The following is a 26,066-nucleotide window of genomic DNA, read 5'->3' as shown; positions in this document are numbered from 1 at the left end:
TTCAGCAAAACCAACATGTCCAACATCCGCTGTGTTTCTGTCATTTATCCCTCGCCGTTAAAAATTTCAGGGTTTGTTGGTTGGTTTGAGCGTTTGCTGGCCGAGGATCTCTGTCTGCCCAACCTGCCTGCGGTTCTCCATAATATTCTGCATAGTAAAATATTTGCACTCTTTGGGACTCATAAATTTCCCCAGTATTTCAAGATGTTTCTCAATAGAATTAACCTCAGTGCAATGATTGTCGCTGGTCGTTGTTTTCAGGCTCCTCGATGCTATTTATTGAGTTGGCTCAGCCCCAAAATGAGCAGAGGAATGCAAGGGCACTGCGGCTTTTGGGCTGTATATATGCATGAAATTTTAAACACAGATGATGTAGGCTAGATGGATGACCTATACATCCATGCAAAGAATAACCTGATTTCCTACTTGACAGTTTTTTTGGTGAAATATGCAGAAAGCATATTTTTTCTTCCCTGCTACATGATATTTTGTGGTCACGGTACGTGCGATAACATCAGCAGAGGTTACTCTGCCCATTCAAGCAGGCTGGTGTCGATGTTGTTTGAAAACATGGGGATACAGGGGGTCTGCGGGGCTGAAGAAGCCACAAAGCCAAGGGCAGTGTCGGCTCCGGGAGCGCTCAGTTCGGTGTGCCCCCCCAGCCTGTGCCATGGGGAGAACACCTGGGCGAGAAGAGAGGGGCTTTTGTTTCCAAGAGAGCCCCTGCAGCATGGAGCAGAGCTCCAGTTATGTACAGTGAATTTTATAAAAGCTCTTCAGCTTGAGCCCCGCGATGCTTGATGTGAGGAAGCCGGGCTCAAGAGCCATCTCATCATTCTTGAGTAAAGACAAGGGGAAGCATGGTAAATGTGAATCAGACATTGAATGTGCGTGATATGCAGATGAAAAACCCAAGGCCATTTCACTTTCTAATGAAGACCTCTGCTTTTTCTTGGATGCCGTTTGACATCCTCTGGCTTGCTTCATCTCCTGCAGCAAAGATGCAGAACAAAAAACGAGAGTTGTAGGCCGTGTGCTCATATTCTTGGTTTTGTTCTGTTTCTGCCGTATTTTCTGGAGTTAGTTATTTTGGGCATGATGAGATGTTTACTTGTCTAAGTCACTTACCTAAAAACTGTTAGCTCTATGGTTTTATACAGATGCAAGATCCCTTTTATTTTAATCTATTCATAGGAATATGCTACGTAATAAAATGCATTAAAATCAATGTATATTTTTTGCAAAGCAAGGTTTCTTAGTTTCTCAGTAAACATCTGTAGATCGTAGAGATGTAGGGCCTTCTGGGGATCTTTAGCTCAACTTTCTGCTTGAAGCAGGGCTGCTGCTGGCACCAGATCAAGTTAGTTCTGGCATCATGTAGGCAAGCCTTGAAAACCTCTAAGGATGGAGGTCCCTCACCTCTCTGACAACCTTACAGATTCACAAATTCACAGACTGGTAGGGGTTGGAAGGGACCTCTGGAGATCATCTAGTCCAACCCCCTGCTAGGGCAGGATCACCCAGAGCAGGTCGCACAGGATCGTGTCCAGGTGGGTTTGGAATCTCTCCAGAGAAGGAGACTCCACAACCTCTCTGGGCAGCCTGTCCCAGGGCTCGGTCACCCTCACAGGGAAGAAGTTTTTCCTCACGTTCAGATGGAACTTCCCGTGTTCCAGTTTGTGCCCGTTGCCCCTTGTCCTGTCACTGGGCACCACTGAGAAGAGTCTGGCCCCGTCCTCTTGACCCCCACCCTTTAGATATTGGTAAGTGTGGATCAGATCCCCTCTCAGCCTTCTCTTCTCCAGGCTAACCAGCCCCAGCTCTCTCAGCCTTTCCTCACACCAGAGATGCTCCAGGCCCCTCCTCATCCTCGCAGCCCTCCGCTGGACTCTCCCCAGTAGTTCCCAGTCTGTCTGGAACTGGGGAGCCCAGACCTGGACACAGAACTCCAGATGTGGCCTCAGCAGGGCAGAGCAGAGGGGGAGGAGAACCTCCCTCGACCTGCTGGCCACGCTCTTCTCTGTGCACCCCAGGACACCGTTGGCCGCCTTGGCCACGAGGGCACACTGCTGGTCATGGAGAGCTTGTTGTCCACCAGGACGTCCAGGCCCTTCTCCGCAGCGCTGCTAACCTGTACTGGTACTTGGGGTTGTTCTTCCCTAGGTGGACCTCACCATGGAGAAGTTTTTCCTAATGTCCATGTCCTACAAAACCCTCTAGTCAGGGTGATGTATGAGCTGGTTGTGTTCAGCCTGGAGAAGAGGAGCAAAAGGGAAATCCAACTGTAATCTTCTGTCTCCTAATGGGTGACCAAGGAGAAAGCAGAGCCAGAGTCTTCCCAGAGGTGCATGGAGAAAGCAAGAGGAGATGGCCACACATTGACCGGGCGGTTCTGGCTGGGTGTGGGACAGAAATTCCATGAGAGTGGTTAAAGTCTGGAGCAGGCTGCCCGGAGCGGGAGATTTTCCCTTTTGGGGGATTTTCAAAGATCAGCAGAAGATGACCCTGAGCAATGCTTTGAAGTTGACCTTGCTCAGTAGAGGAGGTTGGACTGGACACCCTCTGAGGCTCCTTCCGACCTGAATTTTTTGATGCTTGTTTCATCCCATTTTCCTTTAAAACTCTCCTCTGCCAGTGGCGATGGTAGAAAATTTGGCAGCAGGTCACCAGGGAGGTGGGGGATCTCCAGTTAAGCTGCCGGGACAAGGAAGGTGATGGTGCAACAGTATCTCGTGTACCTGCTAAAAGCTATTGCGGTCCCGGCTTCCCGTACTTCTGTTGAAGTGGTTTTGATGCACAGGCCAGAGCTCTGCCTCTTTTCTTCAGGAAATATTAAAGATTTTTAGGTTAAACCTCAGAACTCTTGTATACAAGACTTGATAAGCTGGGGCCAATAAATTGAAGTCTGCTCCCAAACATTTCAGGAGCTGGGTCAGAGGTTTCCTTCACTGTTTTTCTAAATGGAAATCCGTCTTCTGTGTCCTCCCTGGTGCAGTTTCCAGGGCAATTGAGCCAATAATTCCCAGGATTTTGTAAGGCTGCAACTCCAGCGGAGCCAGGAGGAGTTTACAAACCTGTTCAAATCTGCCTCTGCTCTGTTTACAAAAGGCATCCCGGAGTTTCCCGTCCTGTGAGCTCGGCGGCAGCGGTGGCCATGGAGGAGCGGAGCCACGCACGGCTCCTCGCTGGACCCGTCTCTTTACCTGGCAGAGCTGCAGAAGCACGTGCCCGTGCTGGGGAACGGAGCCGCTGGAACAACAACAGCCCCAGCACGGGCTCCCTACAGCAGCTTCGGAAACCAGAGGGCCAGCCTCAGCTCCGGCATTTCTTGGCCCTTGCATCATTCCTTCCGTCACTCCCTTTGCCTTCAGCCGTTGGAGAGGGAAGGTTGTGAGAGTGATTTATTGACACCCCCCCCGCCCCGGCGATGCCGTCTGGTTCAGCCTCGGGAGCCATCCATCCCCAGCGTACCCATTAACGGTCGCCAGCTGCCTCCGGGCTGTCCCGGTTCACCTCCCCCCGGCTGCAGAGGCACAGCTACACCCGCCGCATCCTCCCACGGCTTCCTTTGCCCCGGCCGAGCCCCGGCGCTGCACCGTGGCACCCATGGGTCGGGTGCTGGCTGCCTTTGCTGGCAGGGTTCTGCGCCGCTCCCTCCGCGGCCGCCCCAGGTGTCGTTCTTGCTTTCTCAGCAGATAAAGTGCTTTCTAGGACAGGGCTGGTTTCGTGCCGTGCAGCGTGAGCCCGGCTGTCGGTGGGGCTCGTCGTCACCATCGGTGTCCGTGGCTTTTACTCGGGTCCTCAAGCATCCTCCTTTGGGTCACCCTCCGGGTTCCTCGTGGCTGCAGATGCCATTGGGGTCCCACGGGCAACGCGCTGCCTGAGAGCCGTGGGCTGAGGGGTGGTACAGATAGTGTCGACAGTTAGGAAACACCAGCTCATACCTTCTTATTTCTGCTTTCTGTATGTATCTGCATCGCAGCCAGAGGTCATACACCATTTTTCCACGTGCATCATTTTTCCACAGGACTCATCATTCGGTGCAGAGGAAAAACGTGCAAACATGTTAAGACTATGCTATATAAAGTACAAGAAGCGAGATCAATATGTAAAATAGATATTTTATTTTATCTGGAATTAGACAAAACCAGATATTACCAGGTGCTAGAGAACCACATGCAGCCCTGAGCCTGAACAGCACCGGTCCCTCTCCCGCGGGTGTTTGTTGCTGGTGCCGGAGACAGCCGTAGGTTCTGCTCCAGCATGACCTGCAGAGTACGGTCGGAAAGTCTCGCCCAGCCCGCGTGCAGCAGCGAACACCCCACACATGCCTGGAGGTTGTTGCTGAGGTCAAATGGACGTTTGTTGGCTTGTAGTTCGGCGAATGCATCGTTACGCATCTGCTTCGGACTCAAGCTTTCTTCCTTTCCCTCCCAAAGCTTCCGTCCGTCACGTCCGTGATGTCGGTGCTGCTTCTGGGTTTGAGGTTCTGCGGTGATGGTCACAACTTTTCTTGGATGCCTGGTTTCTGTGTGGGCCTGGGAAAGCTCCACCAGCGCTCGGTCTGTGTCAGGTCCTGCCATGAGCAGAAAGGACTCGTCATCCCAAAGCTCTGCAGCTCTTCGTTCAGGCCAGGCCCCCTGTCCCATTCTGGACCTGCTCAGGTGTCGTCTCCACTCATGAAAAACATGGACAATTGATGGGGGCTGTGGCCGCACAGAGATCTCCCAGGGAATCGCCCACGAGGAGATCAGATTCTTTCTTTCCTCCTAGAGACGTAAACTTGGGGGGCTTTGTAACAGCCCCCGCCAGCTCGCAGATGCAGCACGCGCAGGTGCGGCTCAGACCTGTCTTTTGGTAGGTGCTGCCCAGGGAGGTTTAGTGTCGGTGTGGGCCAGGAGCTGCTTTTTCGTTCAGCTCTCCTTGCCTAGGAAGTCCACCCCAGGTCAACCCACGAGTTTTTCTTGCTTTTGCTTTTCCATTCCGTCCCCCGTCCCACGGGTGGGGAGTGCACGGGCGGCTGGGGGGTGCTTGGCTGCTGGCTGGGGCCAGCCCACCAGTGCCGGTCCCTGTGCCGCTGCGGGAGCACCGGCACCCTGGGGTCCGCAGCCCTGCGGCGCTGAGCAGCAGCCGCCTTCCCAGCAGGCAATCTGGGACGGCGCGTGTTTCTTGTGAAGGTGATTTTCAAGTCTTCACTGAACCGAAAACTTTCAGATCCTCCTTCAGCTACCGAGCGCCGTGGGGTGCATCGCCTGGGGCCGCTGAGCACGGGCCGCTGAGCGTGCACGGGGAAGGGGCGGCAGGGAGACGCGGCTCTGCCCTGTAACTGCTCCCTGTCGAGATACGTCGTCTGTGTGTGACCTCACGAGCTGTTCTCAAAATCACTACGGTTTCCAGGAACCGTGTCATCGCACGGACGAGGGACATTCCCAGCCCCTCTGCTCCGCTGGCTGCTGTATGCAAATCGGCACAGCCCATCTGTGTGCCCAGCAGTTAAAAAAAATTTAAAAAAGAATAATTCAAGTGCTTGGGCACTTACTCTAAGAATACCAACGCAGGCAGCGTGTCTCAAAGGTTCCCCCCCGCCCGGGCTGAAGTCTCCTGTGCGCGGCCGTGCCCCGGTGCTGCTCTCCCGGCCGTTGCTGGCGAGGGCGTCTCGGGGTCCAGGGGCTGCCCTTGGTCCAAGGAGCGAGCACATCTGCAAAACCCGCCGTGGGCCAGATGCGGGGATGGGTGGGGTGGTCGCGTTTGCCGCCCAGGGTAAAATCTGTCCCCTCGTGTGTTTTGTGTGTTTTGGGGAGAGGAGGCCGGCAGCGAGGTCTTGCTGCATTGCTTGAACTCTCGCTTTTCCAATCACAACATCTCTAGGCGGCTTCTCGTTTGTAATCCCTCTCGCAGCTGCCCCCGTCTGCGGCCTCGGGTGGTTATAGCAGGAACACGTGCTGCGGTGCCGCAACGCAAGGTGCAACCCGGGCAACGAGCTGCCAAACATAAAATATCCCCCCACCCTCCTCTGCCTCCCTCCTGGGGAGAGGGGAGCTGCGGCTCAGCGGCCTCCGCTGTGTGTTAGCGCTGCCTTCCCTCCTGGTTTGCAGTCTTATTTACGCTGGTTTTCCCTCCGAGGCTGACACTCGGTCTGGGAGGAGGAGGGGGAATGAGCCGGCTCTTCCGAGCCAAAGCCACGGGGTGGATGGGGGGGGGACGCTGCCGGTTTCACCGTGTCACGTCCCACGTGCCGGACTGGGAGCACTGAGCGGTGGGCATGCATCTTTTGCCACGAATTTATGCAAATTCAGTCACTCCTGCCTGTTTCTGTGCATTTTCAGGTCTTTTTTTTAAGGTTTTATTAGAGGTTTCGGTGCAGGGAAGTGAAGTTGCTGGTGCGGCATGTGCATTTTCTAATGCTTTTGCCTTCGAAAGATGCCATTTCCCTCCTGCAGCCCTCTCCCCTGCAGACACCCGTGTCACAAGAATATTTTACTCACTTCTTTAAATCCCCCTATTATTAACACAGTTTCAAAATGACGATTTTACATATGACCGGGTTTCCATATTAATAAGAATGTCAACTTTGGGCTGGCGGGGAGACAGGCACTAGCTGGGAGCTGCAGCCGTCCCCACGCGGTCCCGAGCAGCATCCCGGTCCTGGGTGCTCCGGGGGGAGCAGCACCTTGCAGCAGGGCAGCGCTTGATGTGACCTGGCTGAAACGTGTCGGCCGCGGATGCTGCGCCCTGCGGCAGCGCGAGGACCGGCTGCGCGGGGTGCCGGCGGTGTCACCGTTGCACGGGGTGCCGGCAGTGTCACCGTGCAGCATCACCGCTGTGCTGGCCGGGTTGCCCCGGTAACTGATACACGTCAAAGGGAGCAAACGAACAGGCTTAAAAAAAGACGACAAAGCAAATGGCACAAACAAACCAGGTATTTGCTCGGAGGGGTTGTACGGTTTTAATGCCCTCAGTGTGTAATTATTTATAAGTAGCTTTCCTTTAATCAAGGGCAGCACAGGGACCGTGCTTAGATATATATATACAGTCGCAGACCATAAACCCTTGCTGGCAAAGCCAGACCGAACCGATCACTAATAACTCTGTAATTGAGCCAGAGGGTTCAGAGGCTGTCGAAAGGCACGAGTGGCTGCAGAGAATAACCAGATTATCAACAATGAAGTAGCCCTGTGCCCATTCAAAGCACTCGTAAATAATGGCCGATGCTCCGGGGAAGGGTGACGTCTTTGCTCCCGGGCGGTGAGCATGGACGCGGGGGAGCGAGCAGCTCCCGAGGACGAGGGGCCCGGCCGGGCCGTGCAGCCCCCCTGCCCTGAGCAGCCGGGCTCCCTGCAGACGTCCTCAGACACGGCGAGGTGCATCGCGTGATGAACACCGCCTTGCTCACTCTGCTGCTGGCACCGTGTGCCGAGTACTGAAGTGAGATGATTTTTTTAAAAACACGGAGCCAATAAGCGCGTGTCCGTAGTCTCCTCGATTTATCCGCCCCGCGCACGTTCGTCGGTGCCTCTCCTTTCCCTGCTCATCGCTCCAGTGCCTAACCTCCGTTGTGCTCCGGACGCTTTGCCAGTCAACATCGTCTTTGAAGCCAGCGGGAGTTTTGCCTGAGTGAATATTAAAACAGTTTTCTCTGAGCCTTCAAACCACAGAGTAAAAATTATTTTTTATTTGTTTGTGATTCGCTATGAAATTTGGCAGACTTTGAGTCCATAGGTGGTACCTAAATGACCCTTGGGACCATCACTCGCCGTCCGTGGAGAGCCGTAGGGCAGCTCCAGAAGTTTTCTCTAGCAAGGCACCGGCACCCACGATGCAGAAGCTGCTCGTGAGGCTCTTGGAGTGGCGCGACAGAGATGGGGTGGGTTTGGCTGGAAGAGAATGTAAAATAAATTAAAAAATGTAAAAAAAAATCACTATTTTAGTAATGAATAGAAATACATAAAATATATAAAACCATATGAAATTTGTAAAAATAAATGAGAGAAGGGGATGGACCTTCAGCAGAGCCTCGGTGGCACCGCGGAGCTGCGGGGGTCTCCTCATGGCGTCCTGCGGGAAGGACGGGCAGGTGCCAAGCGGCTGATGGGAGCCCAGGGCCAGGGAGGTCGCCCCGTGCCCCCCGGGGTTTGTCCAGGTTGGCGTCTGGCCGGTGGCACGGTAAACGTATGGTACGGAAGCCGTAGGTCAGATCCTGCGCCAGAGGCAGCGCAGCTGAGAGCACCACGTGCAGCCCAACCTTGGGTACCCGACGCGTGATGCGCTGCGCCACCACCGCGGGGTCCTCCCACGACATCTACCGATCATGCATCACGTATTACTCAAATTGAGAGTGTTTTGGTGAAGCGTCTTTCCTTATGCTTTTTTTTTCCCCAGTATTATTTTTAGACATTGACCCAAAAAAAAAAAAAAGTAAAAAATTTGGAAACTGTGTCTCGTGTCTCCCGTGCAGGCGCAAGCAGCAGGCTCGGCACACTCCTCGCCCACCCACGGAGCCGGCCGCCCCATGCCCATGCCCGTCAGATCCACCTCCGCCGGCTCTACCCCAACTCACGTCCCGCAGGACTCGCTTGCAGGTGTCGGGGGAGATGTGCAGGAAGCTTTCACACAAGGTGAGTATCACACTGAGCAGAACCACATCTGGGGTTAGTCCTGCCATCTTCACGGAAAAGAGGGGAGGTTTAGGCTAGACAGAAGGAAGAAATCCTTCCCTGGGAGGGTGCTGAGGCCCTGGCCCAGGGTGCCCAGAGAAGCTGTGGCTGCCCCTGGCTCCCTGGCAGTGGTCAAGGCCAGGTTGGATGGGGCTTTGGGCAACCTGGGCTAGTGGAGGGTGTCCCTGCCCATGGCAGGGGTGGCACTGGGTGGGCTGGGAGGTCCCTGCCCACCCAAACCAGTCGGGGGTTCTGGGATTCGATGTACAACAGAAGCATAACTCACCAGTAATTGTGAACCCCTTTCCTGTGCTCTAGACCAAAGAGATCGGGGGCACATTTTTAATCTTTACAACTTAATGAAATGATTTCTGTGATCATGATCTTCCCTCCAAGGAAGGGATCTTCCATCCCAGAAAGTTATGCCCACAAGTAATTTAACAATTAAGCATTCAGTTCAGATCTGGGCAATCACCAACTGCATGAGGTTTAACAAGGGCAAGTGCCGGATTCTGCGCCTGGGAAGGGGCAACCCTGGCTATACATACAGACTGGGTGATGAGACGCTGGAGAGCAGCCATGCTGAAAGGGACTTGGGCATCTTGGCCGACAACAAGTTGAACATGAACCAGCAGCGTGCCCAGGCTGCCAGGAAGGCCAACCATATCCTGGGGTGCATCAAGCACAGCATTGCTAGCTGGTCTAGGGAAGTGATTGTCCCACTCTACACCGCGCTGGTGCAGCTTCACCTCGAGTACTGCGTGCAGTTTTGGGCACCACAGTACAAAAAGGACATAAAACTATTGGAGAGTGTCCAAAAGAGGGCAACAAAGATGGCGAAAGGTCTAGAGGGGACGCCATGAGGGAGAGCGAAGGGGCAGCCGCTGATCTCCTCCCTCTGGTGACCAGTGATAGAACCCAAGGGAACGGAATGAAGCTGCGACGGGGGAGGTTTAGGTTGCATGTCAGGAAAAGGTTCTTCACCGAGAGGGTGGTCGGGCACTGGAACAGGCTCCCCAGGGAAGTGGTCACAGCACCGAGCTTGACTGAGTTCAAGAAGTGCTTGGACAACGCTCTCAGTCATATGCTCTGATTCGGCTGGTCCTGTGTGGAGCCAGGAGTTGGACTCAATGATCCAACTCAGGACATCCTGTGATTCTGTGATTCTATGATTCTGCGATTCTATGATTTTAAAAACTGGTCGTGTTTACAATTCTGGTGGTTGAACTGTGCTATGATTTGCAAGAGGAAAATTGGAAGGAAAAGAAAATTGGAGGAAAAAAGCAGTTTAATGACCAAAAGCAGGAAAGCAAGCAGTCCTCTTACCCAAAATATTTATCTAACAGTTACTCACCTCTCTGCTGGTTATGAGACAGAAAGGAAGCTAAAATTTTGCAGCAGAACTTAGTGAAGGCTGTTCTAACAGAGCGGTTGGTGGCCGTGCACATCTGCAGAAGGGCTCAGTCGATCTGCTGGGGAGAAGAAAAAGTGCTAAATGTGAGAAATGGATGGAGGAGAGGAGAGGAGAGGAGAGGAGAGGAGAGGAGAGGAGAGGAGAGGAGAGGAGAGGAGAGGAGAGGAGAGGAGAGGAGAGGAGAGGAGAGGAAGAGAAGAGAAGAGAAGAGAAGAGAAAAGAGAAGAGAAGAGAAGAGAAGAGAAGAGAAGAGAAGAGAAGAGAAGAGAAGAGAAGAGAAGAGAAGAGGAAGAGAAGAGAAGAGAAGAGAAGAGAAGAGAAGAGAAGAGAAGAGAAGAGAAGAGAAGAGAAGAGAAGAGAAGAGAAGAGAAGAGAGAAGAGAAGAGAAGAGAAGAGAAGAGAAGAGAAGAGAAGAGAAGAGAAGAGAAGAGAAGAGAAGAGAAGAGAAGAGAAGAGAAGAGAAGAGAAGAGAAGAGAAGAGAAGAGAAGAGAAGAGAAGAGAAGAGAAAAGAGGGGGAGGAGAAGAGGAGAAGACCATAACAAAGAAGCAGCAGGACACACAGGACAATGAACTTCTTCTTGCTGCACTAGTCAGAGCTCCTTCTTTTGCACCTTTTCTACATGTTACTCCCCTCAGCATTTGTAAAAAATATCACTTTCTGGCCTAAACTCATTGCTGCTGACTGCTCCCTAAGTAGCCATGAGAAGCACTGGACTGTCAGGTAGTTTCAGCTGTATTCCTCACTGTCCACCTTGTCCTCCGGTTCTTCGGTAAAATCAGCATGGTTGGATCAAATGGGTAAGCCATCCGATTGCAAGTAATACAGCTTATCGCGCTTTGTAGAAAATCAGGGCAGCAGTTGACACACATATTTTTATTCCCCAACTTCTGTAGGTAGTGTGAGTTTATACTTAGCTGCTGTTGCTTTTTAAAAAAAAAAAAGTTTTACTGTCACGCGTTTCAAAGAAGTCAAACTTTTCCATGTCAAAGCCATTGTCGGCTCAAGAAGGGCTCCAAAATTTGAAGGCAACCAGAAGAAATGGAAACTTGTTTAGCCCAATGCAGACCACCGCCTCCTCCTCAAACACCAAAGAGCTTTGACTACCTGGCGACCTTGGAAGGCAGCAAGCAAAGACATGACTGTCAGGCTGATGTCAAGAAACTTGGCAAATATTTTTTACCTTCAGGGACCATCTCACTGCAGAGCAGGGGAAAGGAGTTATTCCTCAGTCCTACCTCTTCAGCTCTGCTCGTGGTGAAGGAAGCCATTCCCAGTAGGACCGGGTGCCCGTACCCTGTATTTCTCAGGAGTGGTGTCACTCGGGGTTTATGCGCTCTCTCCTTCTCTTTTGCCCGTTTTGGTCCAGAAGTCTTTATCTTTAGTACTCCAGAAGAATCCTGGGATGTAGAGCTGTGAGAAAAACAGCAGCAGGACCTGGTCTGCCCGGGTACCTTGGCAGACACAGAGCTTGTTTCTGAACATGCTCCACGTTTCTGGAGATGGACATCCACTCGTATTTCTTAGTCCTCTTATTGACAATCAAAGAAAGAAGGACAGAAAATCCACCTCTCCCTAATGCACAGGCAACGACAGGCAGCGACTCTTCCTACAGACCACTTGGTACCCGTGGGAAATCCCAGAGCCGCAGGGCCGGGGTGCTCCAGCCTCTCTTGTGCGTTGGTCCTTCGCAGCACACGAGAGCCCTCGACTTGTTCCAGAGGTGAAGTTGCTCATTTCTTCAAAAGATGACGAGTTGTATCACGTGGAATCCAGAAGCGGAGGTGGTGTTTTCTCATTCTGCGTAGGGAAGATCATGAATATTAGCGTCAAATACCTTTGTCAGATGGACAGTCTCTTTTTCAAAACAAAGTAAACACCAAAATAAACTTCCCAGAACTGATGATGTATCTCGAAACCAAACAGACTTTAAATAACAATTTGCGTTCATCAGCTGCTCATGGGATATATCCTTCTGGAATGATCTTCCTCGCCTAAATGCGCTGCTGCCAGAAGAAGGTGAGGAAAGAGGCTGCAAAATGGGAGCGGAGGAGCAGGAAGTATCGGTGAATGCTTCTAACTGGCATTTAATGCCTGGAGTGCTGCAGCCAGGACTGCAAGCCCTCAGCCCCCAGCGTATTCGACAGAGGGAAAGGCTGTTACTTGTTCTCCAGAACTTCAGCCGGTGAACAGGCCAGGTGATGGAGGACGTCCGCCTGAAAACACCGAGTATCTACAACTCATCTGTGAGAAGGATCTGCCTTTTTCCGATCCCATCGGTAGGAACAAGCTCCTCATCTCTCTAAACACTTCCAGAAACGACAGCAGAAGCAGGCATTTCCAGGGAGGCAGGATGCCAAATACCAGAGGCACAACACTCCATCTGTTGCTGTGGGTGGTCCAGTCGCCTCCTCTTCATCTCTACAACAAGTTTGATGGTACAGCCGAGAGCTCTCAACTGATTTCTTTGGCAGCTGCCTCTCCTTCCCCCCTTTGCAGATTGGCTTTCTTTTTCCGGGCTGTGGAAAGTGGAACAGCAGCGCAAGAGTCCTGCCGGTTACTGGGAAAATCTGCTGTATCTGGTTCATCGTTTTCCCCTTTCCTTTTTTAATTAGGAAAGCACAAAGAGATGAAATGATCTCCTTTCTGCTGCTAGGAGGAAGGAGCGCGTGATTATAGTAGTACATTAACTGTCCTACTTGGTTTTTTTTTTCATTTTACAGCACTGCTTTGGCATCCAAATTTGCTGTCTACCCATCTGGTTTTTTCTTTGGAGACACAGGCAAAAGCCATGACACAGCAAACCTCTCTCTGCATGGTTTACAACCATCAGAGCCGCCTTCCTCAAACTCCTGGCCCCGGCAGAAGCTGATGTAATTAATCAAGGGCTCGTTCATGCCTTTTACCTGAATGACTGCTTCACAAGGGGCTGGTCTTCGTCAGGACCTGTTGATATTGCCCAAAGTGAAATCTTGGTTTTTCTAGGTTTTTCACACCTGACAGCATCTCAGATAGATGTTACGATGGACCAGGTGTTGGACAAAACTATTCGGGGCTGGGCTAAGGACTTGTGCGGCAGCCGCATCCCAGCAGCTTGGTGCCGGCGGTGGTGGTGACTGCCCGGGAGCGACAAATCCATAGGCAACGCCCGCAGTACCCGTACCTTATGGTTTGGGGAGCGGGGGGGGAACAAAAACATTTAAATTAGTTTTGCTAACTTTTGCATATCCACCAGATCCTTATCAAATGTCATGGTGGGAGAGAGGAGGAAAGGGGAGCGAAGATCTCGATGCTGTTCCACCTCTCGCTGCCGTGACCTCGGAGCGGGCAGGAATGTCGACGTCTCGTCCTTCCTCCCAGGGCACAAGTCTTCTGCGAGCTTCCCCGTCAGCACAGGAAGGTTGAGAGAGGGAAACCTTTAAAGAACTGAATCCCAGTGATCTCGATCATATAGTCTTAAGATTAGATAAGCTTTCTCCGGAGATGATCTCTTGATCCTCCGCTTGGCCAGAGGGAGAACAGAGTCACACAGTATTAGAATAAAACGCAGTGGTGGTATTCTGGCTGAAATAGATAGAGAGGCCACCGTCTAGTTAGAAAACTCATGCTGCTGTTCATCATCTTGAAAGAGAAGGAGACAGTCGCTCAGGGTTTTCCAGATGCAGACGAGCCATCGCTGCCCACAGAAAGGTGAGAGCTCCTCTCGTGATGGCCACAGGGATGGCTTGCTCAGCTACCAGAACGACCCGCGGAAGAGAAAAATGGCCAACAGACGCTGTAGTACGTTTCCTGGAATGATCCTTCCAGCAAGGCAATCAGCACAATTAGTGCTATTTCATATTAATCAGACAAATTCAAGGCAAGTGGAGAACACAGGAAACAGGATAAAATTTCTGTGTTTTCACATACTAACATAATGGAATGCCTCCAGCCAGGAGGGCTTCGGCTGGCTTCTGCACGTAGATGTCCGGACGAGCTCGTTACCGTTATTCATCTGCCCCACAGGAGACACGGGCTAGAACTTTACGACCTTCACTCCCCAAAGTAGCACCGGGCAGGGGTGGCCGTGCTGCGCTGTCCTGTGCAGTGACAGGACCCGGGACGTCTGGAGACCCGGATGACGTTAACCTCCGTGGTGCAGGAGGAGCAGAGGGGTCCCCTACGTCACAGGTCCCGGGCTCGTTGGCCACAATCTGCATTTTTTTCCCTGAGAATTGCACATTGTGCACACGCAGGAACACCCAGCGCCTTGCTGCTGCCTCGGGAGCGGTGCTGGTCAGTGGGCAACCTAACCCGGAGGAGAAGGATGCTGATGGAAAGCAGGTCAGCTCGGTAGCGTGCTCTGGCAGGGCTCAAACAGCACTAAAATCCATATGGAAAACATAGGAGCGGGCACTCTGGATGCACCCCAGCCGAGGATGGAGCAGAAACCAGCACGGCATTAGGGAGATTAAAGCAGCACGGCTGGGATGAAAGAGGCGCCCGACTTCAAACGAAAGTAAACGTGTAATGTACAGTTGTCGTTGCTGCAGTTCAGTACAGCTGCAAAATGTCACATCAGATGTCTCCGGCGATTCCACATGTGTTGTCTTCATGCCCTCGCCGGAGTACATGGCAGGACGGGATCCCAAACGTCGAGATCTTAGAGCACTGTCAGACGCTCGGCATCAAAGCAGGGCTCCTGGAGGCTGCGTCGGTGCGGACATCTGGTGCCTCTTGGGATCACGGGCTGCCCAAAGTCCCTTTCTGCGTGCAGTTACAGCACGGGACGGCGGAGGTGGGGGAGTGAACCCTCCCGGGGACCTGCTCCCAGCAAAGCTTCAGCTCGGGGCTGTCGGCTCCAAAACCTGAGAAACTGGCTACAGACCAGCTGCCAGGGCAGCAAACGTCGCCCCGCACCATCAAAGCCTCCAATAGAACCGAAGCAGCGCAGCACAGAAAGGTGCCAGAGGGAAAGGGGCTCGGCGGGGACAGGGGGGTCACGTCTGCGGGGCTGGGGTGCTGCAAAACTGGGCTGCGGTCGGCAGGACGCTCTGCCACGAGAATGTGGCTGGCTCCGCCGGAGGGACCGGCACGGCGAACCAGAGTAGATGGCGAAGAAGATCGTTGTCTTCCCAGCGTCAGCAAGAGGCAGCAAGCATCATCCCCGAGGCGCGGCAGCTCCTCCTGCCCTCGCTCAGCTCTCGGACGGGCAGCAGCCCGTGTGGGGGTGGCTCTGCAGACGGTGGCCCCTCGCTGCTCCCGCTCCTTCCTGCAGAGCCCAGGCGGATGTTCGGGTTGGTGACGGGGCGCGCGGGTCCCTCGGGCAGAGGCTCAAACCGGCCGAGTGTCCGGGCTGGAAGCGTGCAGGTCGGTGTGACCGGGGGTGACGGCAGGGTGCCGTGTCCCCGGGCACGGGGCACGCCGAAGAGGAGGAGCAGTGCTTCCTGCAGCGATGCCCGAGGGGAGCTCCGCAGGGGGACAAGAACTCATCCCGTGTTCCCCTCAAACCTCAGCTATATCGGTTGTGTCAGAGGAGCCGGCAGCGATGACGACTCTGCACAAAGAGCATGGACGAGCCGCGCCACGGCCAGCACCCAGCACCCAGCACCGACTCCCATGGTACGGGGAGCAGCACTTGCCCTGGAGCTGCCGTACGAGCTGTCCTTGTCAAGGGGGAGAGCAGCGCGATAGCTAAGGACCCAAACAGCCGGGCAGGCAGCCGGGCAGAACTGGGCTGGTGCCGAGCAGCTCACCATGGCGCTAACCAAGGCGCTTTGATGGGGCCCTGCGCTCCGCTGGGCGTCCCAGCTCTGTCCCGAGGGGGGACCCCGCTGGCGGGGGATGCAGGGCTGAGCAGCGTGGCACGAGGAGGTTGGGCGCTGGCGGCGTGGCACGTGCGATTCCGCCGTTTGTGTCTCTGCTCTGCTCCCAGGTACGAGGAGGAACCTCCGCAACGACCTACTGGTAGCGGCCGATTCCATCACCAACACCATGTCGTCGCTGGTGAAGGAGCTTCACTCAGGTAAGAGTTAACCTGAAGAGCAGGATGGTGGGAATCAAAGGCAAAACCTAAAACACCTTCTCCCCACCCCACCTCTTTTTGCCCAGGCCCAGCTTCACTCCTCTGTTCTCCCCTCCTCTACCTCCTCCTTCCCCAAGTGTTGCAGGGTGAGCAGGGAACGGGGAGTTGAGGTCACGCCGTTCTCTGACTCTGGCGGAGTGGCGCGTCTGCGCAGCAGAAAAAGGAGAGCTTGAAGCCACAAGTTGGAGAGTTGTCTTTAGGTTTACTTTTTATAAAAACTACTTAAAGCGCACGGCAAGATTACGTGTTCATTTTTTTCAGTGATAAAATGAAAACATAATTTTTATAGCTGACGTCGCTGAGAACTCCAGGTACCCTCTGAACAGGCTTTCCCGTGATTTTGCCGCTGATGGCTAAGGCAGCGCTCTGCGGACACAGCCCTGGCCAACCGCACCGGTGGCGGTTCCTGAAGCGGCGTCAGGTCCAGCTCCCGCGCTGCGGCACGCATTGATGTAACGGCGCCGAGCAGCCGCTCCAGAGCCCCGCGCGCCTGTCCCGCACCACGCGCTGGCCTCAAGTGCCACTTCCCAGCCCCACCGCGGGACGTCAGAGCCGGAGCGGGTTTTTGAGTGATTTTCCCCAAACTCTGGCTCAGTGAGGGTGATCCTTGAGCGCAGATGAGACTCCTCTGCGGTGAATCCCCGTCAGATGCCGTAACCACAATGGTGTAGTGAGTGTACGCGTTGCCAGTTGCAACAAAGGATTAAACAGCGATGTGGAAAAAAGATAATTATTCCCTTTGTGCCTTTTCACTGTGCCGGTGGAGGTAAACACCCCGATGGGACCGGAGCGGCTCCGGCCACCCAGGGACGCACCCCGCGGCTCTCGAGCTTGGTTGGCGATGGAGCATGCGATCATTTAGGGTTTCAGCAGCTTGCTTGTGGGCTGCCTTCTCTTTTGAGAAAGAAGTACAGCATTCTGCATTCAGACTGAACCTCACGGTTTCCGTTTCGCGCCTCCCCCAGCCCCTTTGCTGTATCCGGTAGTTGCATCATATAATCCCCCCATAAACTTATCAAGCTCCACGTTAAAACCAGTTAGGCTTTTTGTTCCCACTGCCCTTCATGGAGAAGTCGCAGTTATAAACCGGGTTGATATTTTACTGCTAAGCAGTAAATTCCCCCAGCCTAAGCCCCGTGTCTTGGCTGCAAAGGCAGCTGTGAGTTAATAAAGTCTTTCATGTATGACAGCAGCATCTCTGGTGCCATTGCAGGGAAGGGCCCCGCGTTTCTTCCATAAATCACCACACTGGAGACGCACAGCTCGGTTCCCTCCGGGCTGAAACCCGGTGAACAAGCCCTCTGCCCAAAACAGATGTCTGCAGTAATTTATTTTTTTGCTTTTAACAGAAGAGCGCCATCGCAGCGCTGTGGCCGAGCTCAGGGTCTGGCCGGGTGGCAGAGCCGCCCCGTCGGCGGGGCTCGCGGCAATCCTGCCCTCCTCCGAGAGCCCCCGGACCGTGGCACGTGCCAGCAGCCGGGTGAGGGCTACCAACAGCCCCTTCGGGCTTGCCGGGGAGTCTGCAAAGCAGCGATGCTTCACCGGGGAGCGAAAATGGAATTAATTACCGTCTCCTACGTGAGGATACGCAGATACTAAAGAAGGCTCCCTTGCGAGTATCTGAAATCATTTCGTTTGTGTAAATTAGGAAGGGCATGAGTTATCCTCAGCTGATGAGAGTCGGTGGGTTTAACACACATTGTCCCGGAGGTAAGCTGTGAGAACAGACACCTCCTCCAGCCCCGGGCTCGCCCGATATAGCTGCTGGCATTGTGTTTGCAGCCTTTTGTGAGACACGGTGCGTGCACCACCCACGCCTCCGTGTGCCTCCATACCTTCGCACCAGCTCGGGGAACGGATTCCCGTGGGAAGGAAGCGCCGCTGAGGGTCACCCCTGCCCGGGTGGGCGTCCAGAGACGCGCTGACCGTCCCCCTTCTCCTGCGCCTGGGGAGCACCGACACCAGTTTTACTCCAACCGGGCTCAAACCGCGCACGGTGCCGATGCCCAGCGCCCGGGCGTGCCGTGTCTGGCCCGCCATGCTGCCGACCCGGAGGCGCATTCAGGACCCGCAGCGGCCGCTGAGCTCCAGGTCCCATCTCTCGTTATCAAACACGCGTTTGGTTTCGTCAGTCATCTCCTCTGCGGTGACGCCGAGGACTCGTCGGCAACCGGCGCTGAGCGGGCAGAGGTTGTGTGACTCCGGCGTCTCATCGGCCCCGCTGTCAGAGCAGCACAGAGGGCGAGCGCTCGGAAGGTCCCCTTTGATCGGATCAGCTCAAAACGCTTCGGGGTTTGCAAACGGTGCCGTTCCTGAGGGGGGGGTCTCCCCCTCCCTTTGCTCTCAGCGGGCTGGGGGCGGGCAGAGCTGGGTATCGCTGCCCGTAACGACTGCTGCCCGTAACGACCGCTGCCCGTGGGCACGGGTCTCACTGCGCGGTCGCGCACAGCGATAGGGGCCACCTCCTGCAGAACAACACGACCTTCTGCTCCCGCTCCCTGCTATGTAAATACGAGCCCGGCCAGAAATGCTCTTCAACTTCACCAGAGTTAAATTTAACGAACCGCCAGCTCTCGGACGTAGAACGAGCGCCGGGCGTTGGGGGCGCAGCCGGTCACCGGTTACGTGGCTTTGCCCCACTGGTTCTCACGGGACACCGTGCGTGGGCAAACGCTGCCACGCCAGGAGGGACCCTCCGAGGCTTTCGCCTCGCCAGGAACCATTTCCGTGTTTCCTCCTTAGGCTTGACCTCAGCCCAAAAGCCGGGGCCCCTTCCCGCTGCGGACACTGTGCCGTTCTCTGCTCCGTGCAGTGCCCGAGGGACTGCGGCCCTTCCCCAGCCCCTACCCGTCCGAGCAGGATGGAGCGGGGACGGTTCTGCGGCCGGCGGTGAGCGGGCACCGTGCCACCATGGCTTCCGTCCAGCTGCCCTGGGGGCCCCGAGCACCCGTCCCCTCCGTGCCCCTACCCAGTTCTCCCTCCTGCAGAAACCTTCTCTCACCGCCTTGGCTCACATCTGCTTTCTTTTTTTCTTTTTTTTTTGAAGCAGAGGAAGAAGATGACGAAGAAACAGAAAAAATGCAGAACGGGAAGGACCGAGGTAAGAGGACAAACTCCGTTCTCTGAGCTGTGGAGCGTTTCGGACCCGCTCCTCTGCCGGAGCTCGGTTTGCCGGCTCCGTTTGGAGCCGCCGGCGAGAGTTCTGGGCGCGGATGGCTCCGGGTGGAAGCAGCCCACGGTGCTGCCGCTGCTGGCGCAGCACCTGCAGACACGGCACAGGTTTAGCTGCCCGCCCCGTCATCGCCGTGCTGCCAGGTTGCTCGCTCCATCGGCTGCCACGGCTCGAGATGCCGTCATGGCCAGGGTTTCTTCAGCATGCGTATTCAGCTCTCGAGAACGTTTTTCTTTCGGCAAAGGTCACGCGCGGATCTCTGGGATGTGTAAGAGGAGGAGGAGTCGCTTTGAGTGCCGCGAGAAATCCAGTTCAGATGAATGTCAGAAAGAACGCACAGCGTGGGCTGGTTCCCAGCGACGTTCCTGGGCGGTGGGACCGTCACCTGCCGAGCCGCTGCCTCCGGTGTCCTTGGCTGGACAAACGTTCGGAATTGCTGTGCCGATGGTAACCGCCGTGGGCAGTGCCGTGGCCGAGCAGGGTTTCACAGGGCGCTCTCATCTCTGCGGCCCCCGGCGCGCAGGGCTGGACACTGACCCTGCCCGGACCACGTCTGGCCGCGGTGCCAGCAGCTCCGCGCCACGCGCTAGCAGCGTTATTTCCGGGGCTGGACGTGATCATCGCGGGCATGGAGCGCGGCCCCGAGGCTCGCGAACAACCGTGCGGCGTACGGTTGAGTTGGAGGGGCCTGCAGGAGATCCGCTCCTCCTGCCGCGCTCCGCGGGCAAACAAACAAGCAGCTCCCGGACCCTCCCCGGGGCAGGGACCTCGCTCGGGGGCTCCTGGCTTTTGCTTTCTGCGTTCTACGCCGAAGCGTGAGAAGCGGACTTGGACAGGTTTGAATCGGCCCGAGCATTTGTCTCACTTGAGCCAAACCTAATTTCAGCATCAACAAACTGGAACTTTTCATCCTTTTTCTGTTGTACGCACATTTTCCTTCTGGCTGAGCCGAAGGGACCGGGCTCGCGTTTCTCACCGCAAGAGCTCCTCTGCCCGAGTTTGCCTGTCCAGCGAGTTCTGCAAAGCGTTCGGGTGTTTGGAAACGCTCTGCGTCCTGATGGCGTGTCCATCACCATTAAATGTTGTAAGTTTGCGTGATGAAGTGCATCACTATTAGACATTAGAAGTTTGTAGGAAAAAGTGCAGCGAGATTGATTTCAGCTAAAACGGGAGTTTTCAAGGCAGAACTGCACTGGCTCTAAATCACAGGACCCTCTTTGCCCTAGAACATTCCTCTCCAGTTAAATAGTTTAGATGCTTAGCAGATGACCCGTCTGCTTTTTACCAAATGTACATTGTGTCTTGCATGGGAAATAGGGAAAGGGGGATTTCTGAAGAGCTGAAATGTGATGTATAGTAGCGGAGATGTAGTAAGACACATTCAGCTCTGTTACTCATTGCAGCAGCATCGGAGTCGGGGGGGGGGGACACGGAGACGTGTAACCAAAAGCAGAACTTGGTCCAAAAGCCTTCGTGTGGAATGTAAATATAATCTCTGCCAGAGAGTAAGTGATTTCTTAATGTCACAGAGTTAGTGAGATAAAAATCTGGCAGAAAACCCAAGGACCGACCGATACCTAAGCTGCGGTCCTGCTGCGGAGCGTGCACACTGCCGGGGCTCCTCCAGGCCCCAGAGCAGGCGTGGTGACGGCGAGTCCGGCTCTGGGGTTTGGGCGGGTGTTAGGAAAGCACCTGCCCTCTGCCCCGCGTGGGCACCCGCAGCCAGGACGCTGCGGCACGTCTGACGGACCCCGTACCCGCACCGAGCTCCACCGGCCCCGACTGCCCTTTTGCACGGGGACGCTGCGTGCATCCCCGCCTCGGCAAAGCTCTCCCTGCCTGCAGCCTCAGCCCGTTACTTCTTCCCATCCTGCACGGACAGGAATTAAAATTACTCGTAGCTCATGTATTCCCCGGCTTCCACAGCGGCGTAGACAAGGGAGACGCAGGGATGCTGCTGCCGTGCGTTTCCTAGGGACAGCATCGCCCTTGGGCTTCCTCACAAGTTTCTTCACAAAGTTATTTCATATTTCTCTGCGTCCCCATTAATCAACCTCAGAACTCGCTTCCCCGCGGGAGAAGCTTACGTTCCTGCACTTGATGCAGCAGCGGCGTGGTACGGCTTTAGCAGGATGAAATCATTCAGGAAGACTCCGAGTTGGCTGCGTCTTTTGTGGTTAGGACTACAAATGAAGTGGCATCTCCAGAGAAGATGTCTGCATGGCTTTCCCAGCACGGAAGAGCACAGTCGGGAGCTGGCAAAGCCACGTCCGTGCCGTCGCGTCAGACGTCGCCCCAGGGCGGTGCGGCCAGCCTCAGCCGCTCTTTGTGTTACCCCTTCTTGAAACCTGGCGTTACTTGTCCATACGTTACACACGTGCCAGACGTTACTGCAGCTCAGATGCCCGCTCGGGCGTCCTGCAGTCGCCGTTTGCCGTGGTCCTGCTGCCCCTCTCCAAGACGGCGTGTTCCTGTTGGTGACCATGGTGGACCCATGACAGCACCACCTGAAACGAGACTCTCCATCAGCTGGTCCCTTCGTGCGTTGGCCATTTGGACTTTATAACCCCCGAACCACTAGAAAAGGGACAAAAGTGCCGCCATCTGCTCTCTCAAACTGCTGGAAGGAAGCGCGTGGTTTGCAGCCACATAAAATTTGTTAGACAAAAATATCCAATTTGTAACACACCTGCCCATGCTGATCAAAACTGGAGTCCGTGCAGCCATCTGTTCTTGGAGGGCAGGACAGAGTCCATCCCCGGCAGTTTGCAGATGACACTGAACTGGGAGGAGCGGCCGATACCCCAGAGGTCGTGCTGCCATCCAGAGGGAGAAGCACAAAGTCACAGAATCCCAGAACCCCCAATGGGTTTGGGTGGGCAGGGACCCCACAGCCCACCCAGTGCCACCCCTGCCATGGGCAGGGACACCCTCCACTAGCCCAGGTTGCCCAAAGCCCCATCCAACCTGGCCTTGACCACTGCCAGGGAGCCAGGGGCAGCCACAGCTTCTCTGGGCACCCTGGGCCAGGGCCTCAGCACCCTCCCAGGGAAGGATTGCTGCCTCCCATCCCATCTCCATCTCCCCTCCTGCAGCTTCAGGCCATTCCCCTTGGCCTGTCCCTCCCTGCCCTTGGCACCAGCCCCTCTCCAGCTTTCCTGGAGCCCCTGCAGGGACTGGAAGGGGCTCCAAGGTCTCCCCGCAGCCTTCTCTTCTCCAGGCTGAACCAGCCCAACTCTCTCAGCCTGAGGTCTCCAGAGCAGAGGTGCTCCAGCCCTCGCAGCATCTCCGTGGCCTCCTCTGGCCTGGTTCCAACAGCTCCATGTCCTTCTTCTGTCAAGGAAAAAAATCCTGGGAACAACCCCAGGCACCAGGACAGGCTGGAGGCCACCAGCACGCGGCTTTGCAGGGAAGAACCTGGGGGTCCTGGTGGACACTGAGTTGACCATGAGCCAGCAACGTGCCCCTGTGCGGCGAACACGAGCGGTGTCCTGGGCTGCTTTAGGCAAAGCGTTGCCGGCCGAGGGAGGGGATGATCCTGCCCCTCTGCTCAGCGCTGGTGAGCCCACCCCGGGAGTGCTGGGCCCAGTGCCGGGCTCCCCAGTCCACGAGGGACACGGACAGACTGGAGAGAGTCCAGCGATGGCAACGATTAAGGCATCGAAGGGCCTGTCACACGAGGAGAGGCTGAAAGAGCTGGGATCACATCAACGTGTATAAATCACTGATGGAAAAGAGTAAAGAAAACTGAGCCAGAGTCTTCTCAGCGGCGCCCAGAGGAAAGGCAAGGGCCGATGGGCCCAGGCAGATTCCGTTTAAACGTAAAAAATACGTCTTTAGCGCAAGGCTGGTCAGACGCTGCACAGGTTGCCCAGAGTTGCGGGTACCCAAAACCCGGTGGGTCGAGGTCCCGAGCAGCCTGGGGTGCTGGCCCTGCGCTGGGGGGGTTGGACTGGAGCAGCCTGGGGTGCTGGCCCTGCGCTGGGGGGGTTGGACTGGAGCAGCCTGGGGTGCTGGCCCTGCGCTGGGGGGGTTGGACTGGAGCAGCCTGGGGTGCTGGCCCTGCACTGGGGGGGTTGGACTGGAGCAGCCTGGGGTGCTGGCCCTGCGCTGGGGGGGTTGGACTGGGCGCTCCCGGCGACGCTGGCATTTCTGGGATTCGGCGGGGTCGGGAGCACGTCTCGAGCCGCCTGCTGTTTCACAGGACTTGCCGTTTATCCCGATGCCTGGAAAGCTGTTCGCCGTCCTCGGAGGAGATTCCCGTTAGAGCAAGAAGAGGTGGGGCGGGTGGATCTTTTCATTTTATGGGAAATAAAGTTACCTCCTTGCTAAACGCGCCTTTCCCCTGTGTTGCAGGTTAGAGGGACGACGGCAGGCTGCGCAGCGGTTCAGGTAAGGACGGATGTCTTTTTTCTTCCCCTCTCCAGCAGCGCTGCTCTGTGGGTGCCGTTGCAATGCTGAGGACCAGGTCCCTGTCACCTCCTGCCCTTTATCTCCCGCGCCGCACAAGGAGGGTCCCCCCCGCCCATTGCTCCGCAACCGTTCAAAAGGACGTTCAGTTTTTTTCTTGTTAAGACCCAATTTTGCTCCTGCTGCAGACAGTGGGAAAACATCATGAACTCCAGCGAGAACCGCGTTATCTCCTATTTTATTAGTATAGCTTCTATACCGAGAGGCCTCAGCCAGGAAATAGGACCCTATTGTGATGGACACTATCCAGATGTACTAAAAATACGATCTCTACCCTCAAAGAGCCCGCGCTGTACGTTATAATAAGGCACACCAGATGGATATCCAAACAGGTGGCTGGAGAGCATGAGGCGGTGTGAAGGCAGCGAGCCCCGGCCCCGTGCTGACAATGCCTCCGAGATCCCTATCTTCCCCATCCGAGCCGCTCGTGGGAGGCACCGGATCGGGTGTCCGCGCTCCCCATGCGCTCCCTGGGTATCTGCCGTAGCCGCGGTGCCCACCTCTCGCCCTTCCCGGGGGGAGAAGGAGCCTTCTCCTGGCCGAAGGACGCGGCGTGGACACGCACGTAATGAGCCGGGAAGGGACGGGGGCTGGCGTGGTCAGGAACCTGAGGAGGAGGAGGAGGAGGAGGAGGAGGAGGAGGAGGAGGAGCTGTTCCTTTGCACGGGAGGTCGGTTACCTGCAGAAGGCAGACGGGACAAGGTCTGTTGTCTTTCACTTAACAGCCCAGACCCAGCCCGCAGTGATAGCGGCCGGATGAATTAGTCCCGATGGGTCTCGGACCCAACTTTGCATGACAAAACCAACCCGGTTGTCCTCTAAAGGTGGTTTGCAAAGGAGAAAAAAAAAGGGGCTCTGCCCTTTCTGCCTCCCTGCCATTCTAGGGCCGGATAGAGATAACCCGAAAGCAGCCGGGGAGTTTTTCTGATAGTTTTTTACATTAGAAATTCAAGTCCTGCCTCATCTGGGAAACAATCTGGTAACTCAAGAAGGAGTGAAATTATACCATTAGAGAGGAAGCCAGCAATGGAGAGCTGTTACACTGGCTCTCTGTGGCTTTTTCTTAACGTCCCTTTAGCTCTAATGGCTTTGGAGAAAAGGGTGGCTTTGACCCCGGTCACCCCGTAGCCGCTGATCTGGAGATGAGAAGCTCCGTGTTCCCCGAGAAGCCCAGCCGTGCCTCCAGCAGCACCAAGGGCCGGCGCTGACGAGCGCTAAATTAGAGGCAGCTGAAAAAGAACTACTTTCAGGATTCTTTATCCTCCAGAAAGAATGTAACCAGACGTGTCAGTGAACGAAAAAAAGTCCTGCAAACAGTGGCGGTTCTTCTCCAGGTCCTCGCGTTCCCGTCGGTGGTGCTAGGACCTGTGATGGGTCCTCCTGAACCTTGGGGGAGGGGGGGCAGGCCAAGCCGGACGGGGGCTCCGGCCACCCACCGACGATGGAGGGGGCTGGGATGGGCAGCAGCGCCGGGGGCTTTCTGTCACCAGCGCTCGGCGATTCTGGGGACAGCGCCCAGCACCAACCTCCCCTTGGCTTGCAGAGTCAAGCGTGTCAGCGCCGTTTCCTCCGTTCCCCTGGGCCCGAGGTGAGGAGCTCTGGGTGAGATGGCGGTGGGCGCTCCGTGCACGCGGAGCTTGCCGAGGCCCCGGAGACGCGGAGCCCCAGCCGGCGGGTTCAGGAGGTCCCGGCACAGGAGCTCAGCAGGGCCGTGAACAGAGGGGCCGGAGCTTCTGCTCTCGGCGGGCGCTGACGGCGCGTTGTGTGTTTCCCACGGCGCAGGCACGGAGGGCTACGCTCACGGCCGAGAGGCGTCTCCCGTCCCGTGGAAGAGGCACATTTCCGCTGATCCATTCACCATCGTGCAACTGTGACCGATCTCCACCACCTGCTGACGACAGCGGCTTCCTCCGAACCACCCCGAGGGCTCTGCCCGTGGGCACTCGTCTCCGCGGTCATTGCATGTCCCGTTTTCCTCCATCTGTTACTAACGGTATTCAGACATTGCCCCATCAAACTCAGCAACTTATGGGAGGTTTAAAAAAAAAAAAAAAAAAAAAAAAGGAAAGCGAACACTCCCTGCTCCTGTTAAGCGTACGCATCTTTTTTATTTCCTCCCAAACGGTGTCGTCATCGCGTCACTCGCGGGTTATTTCTCTTGACTCCCGCCCCTCGGTGCAGGACGGGTGCGGAGCCTCCCGGGGTCCGTCACGCGTGGCACCAAGGGGATGCTGCCTTCAAAAAACCCAGTTCCCAAAATCCTGCGCTGCCTGTCGGTGTCTGGCTGCCGCCG

General features: G+C 55.5%; 1 protein-coding gene and 1 long non-coding RNA gene across 19 annotated transcripts in view; one reads left to right on the top strand and one right to left on the bottom strand.

Moving 5' to 3' along the window:
• Window positions 1–25,865, top strand: part of DTNB (dystrobrevin beta) — a 205,684-nt gene extending 179,819 nt beyond the window's left edge. For 12 of the 17 annotated variants that reach the window (XM_075750215.1, XM_075750217.1, XM_075750218.1 and 9 more), the window contains 4 exons: window positions 8,456–8,615; window positions 15,982–16,071; window positions 19,178–19,231; window positions 19,548–20,122. In XM_075750215.1, the coding sequence (XP_075606330.1) occupies window positions 8,456–8,615; window positions 15,982–16,071; window positions 19,178–19,231; window positions 19,548–20,122 (879 nt within the window). Of the gene's footprint in view, window positions 1–8,455; window positions 8,616–15,981; window positions 16,072–19,177; window positions 19,232–19,547; window positions 20,123–23,659; window positions 23,696–25,555 lie in introns of those variants that run through there. The other 5 variants (XM_075750223.1, XM_075750225.1, XM_075750222.1 and 2 more) reach the window with 2 other exon arrangements.
• Window positions 6,899–19,931, bottom strand: LOC142601384 (uncharacterized). 2 transcript variants are annotated; one of them, XR_012834968.1, is made up of 3 exons: window positions 19,133–19,931; window positions 10,009–10,126; window positions 6,899–7,874 (listed from the first exon to the last, which is right to left on the bottom strand). It is a non-coding gene; the product is annotated as an uncharacterized LOC142601384 (long non-coding RNA). The 2 variants fall into 2 exon arrangements; XR_012834967.1 differs by having other exon boundaries at window positions 10,009–10,123.
• Window positions 25,866–26,066: the final 201 nt, after the last annotated feature.

The sequence above is a fragment of the Balearica regulorum genome, chromosome 3 (assembly GCF_011004875.1).
Source record: "Balearica regulorum gibbericeps isolate bBalReg1 chromosome 3, bBalReg1.pri, whole genome shotgun sequence".
Taxonomy (NCBI): Eukaryota; Metazoa; Chordata; class Aves; order Gruiformes; family Gruidae; genus Balearica; species Balearica regulorum.
Note: the sequence above shows the minus strand (reverse complement) of the source record. Positions and strands in the feature narration are given on the sequence as shown.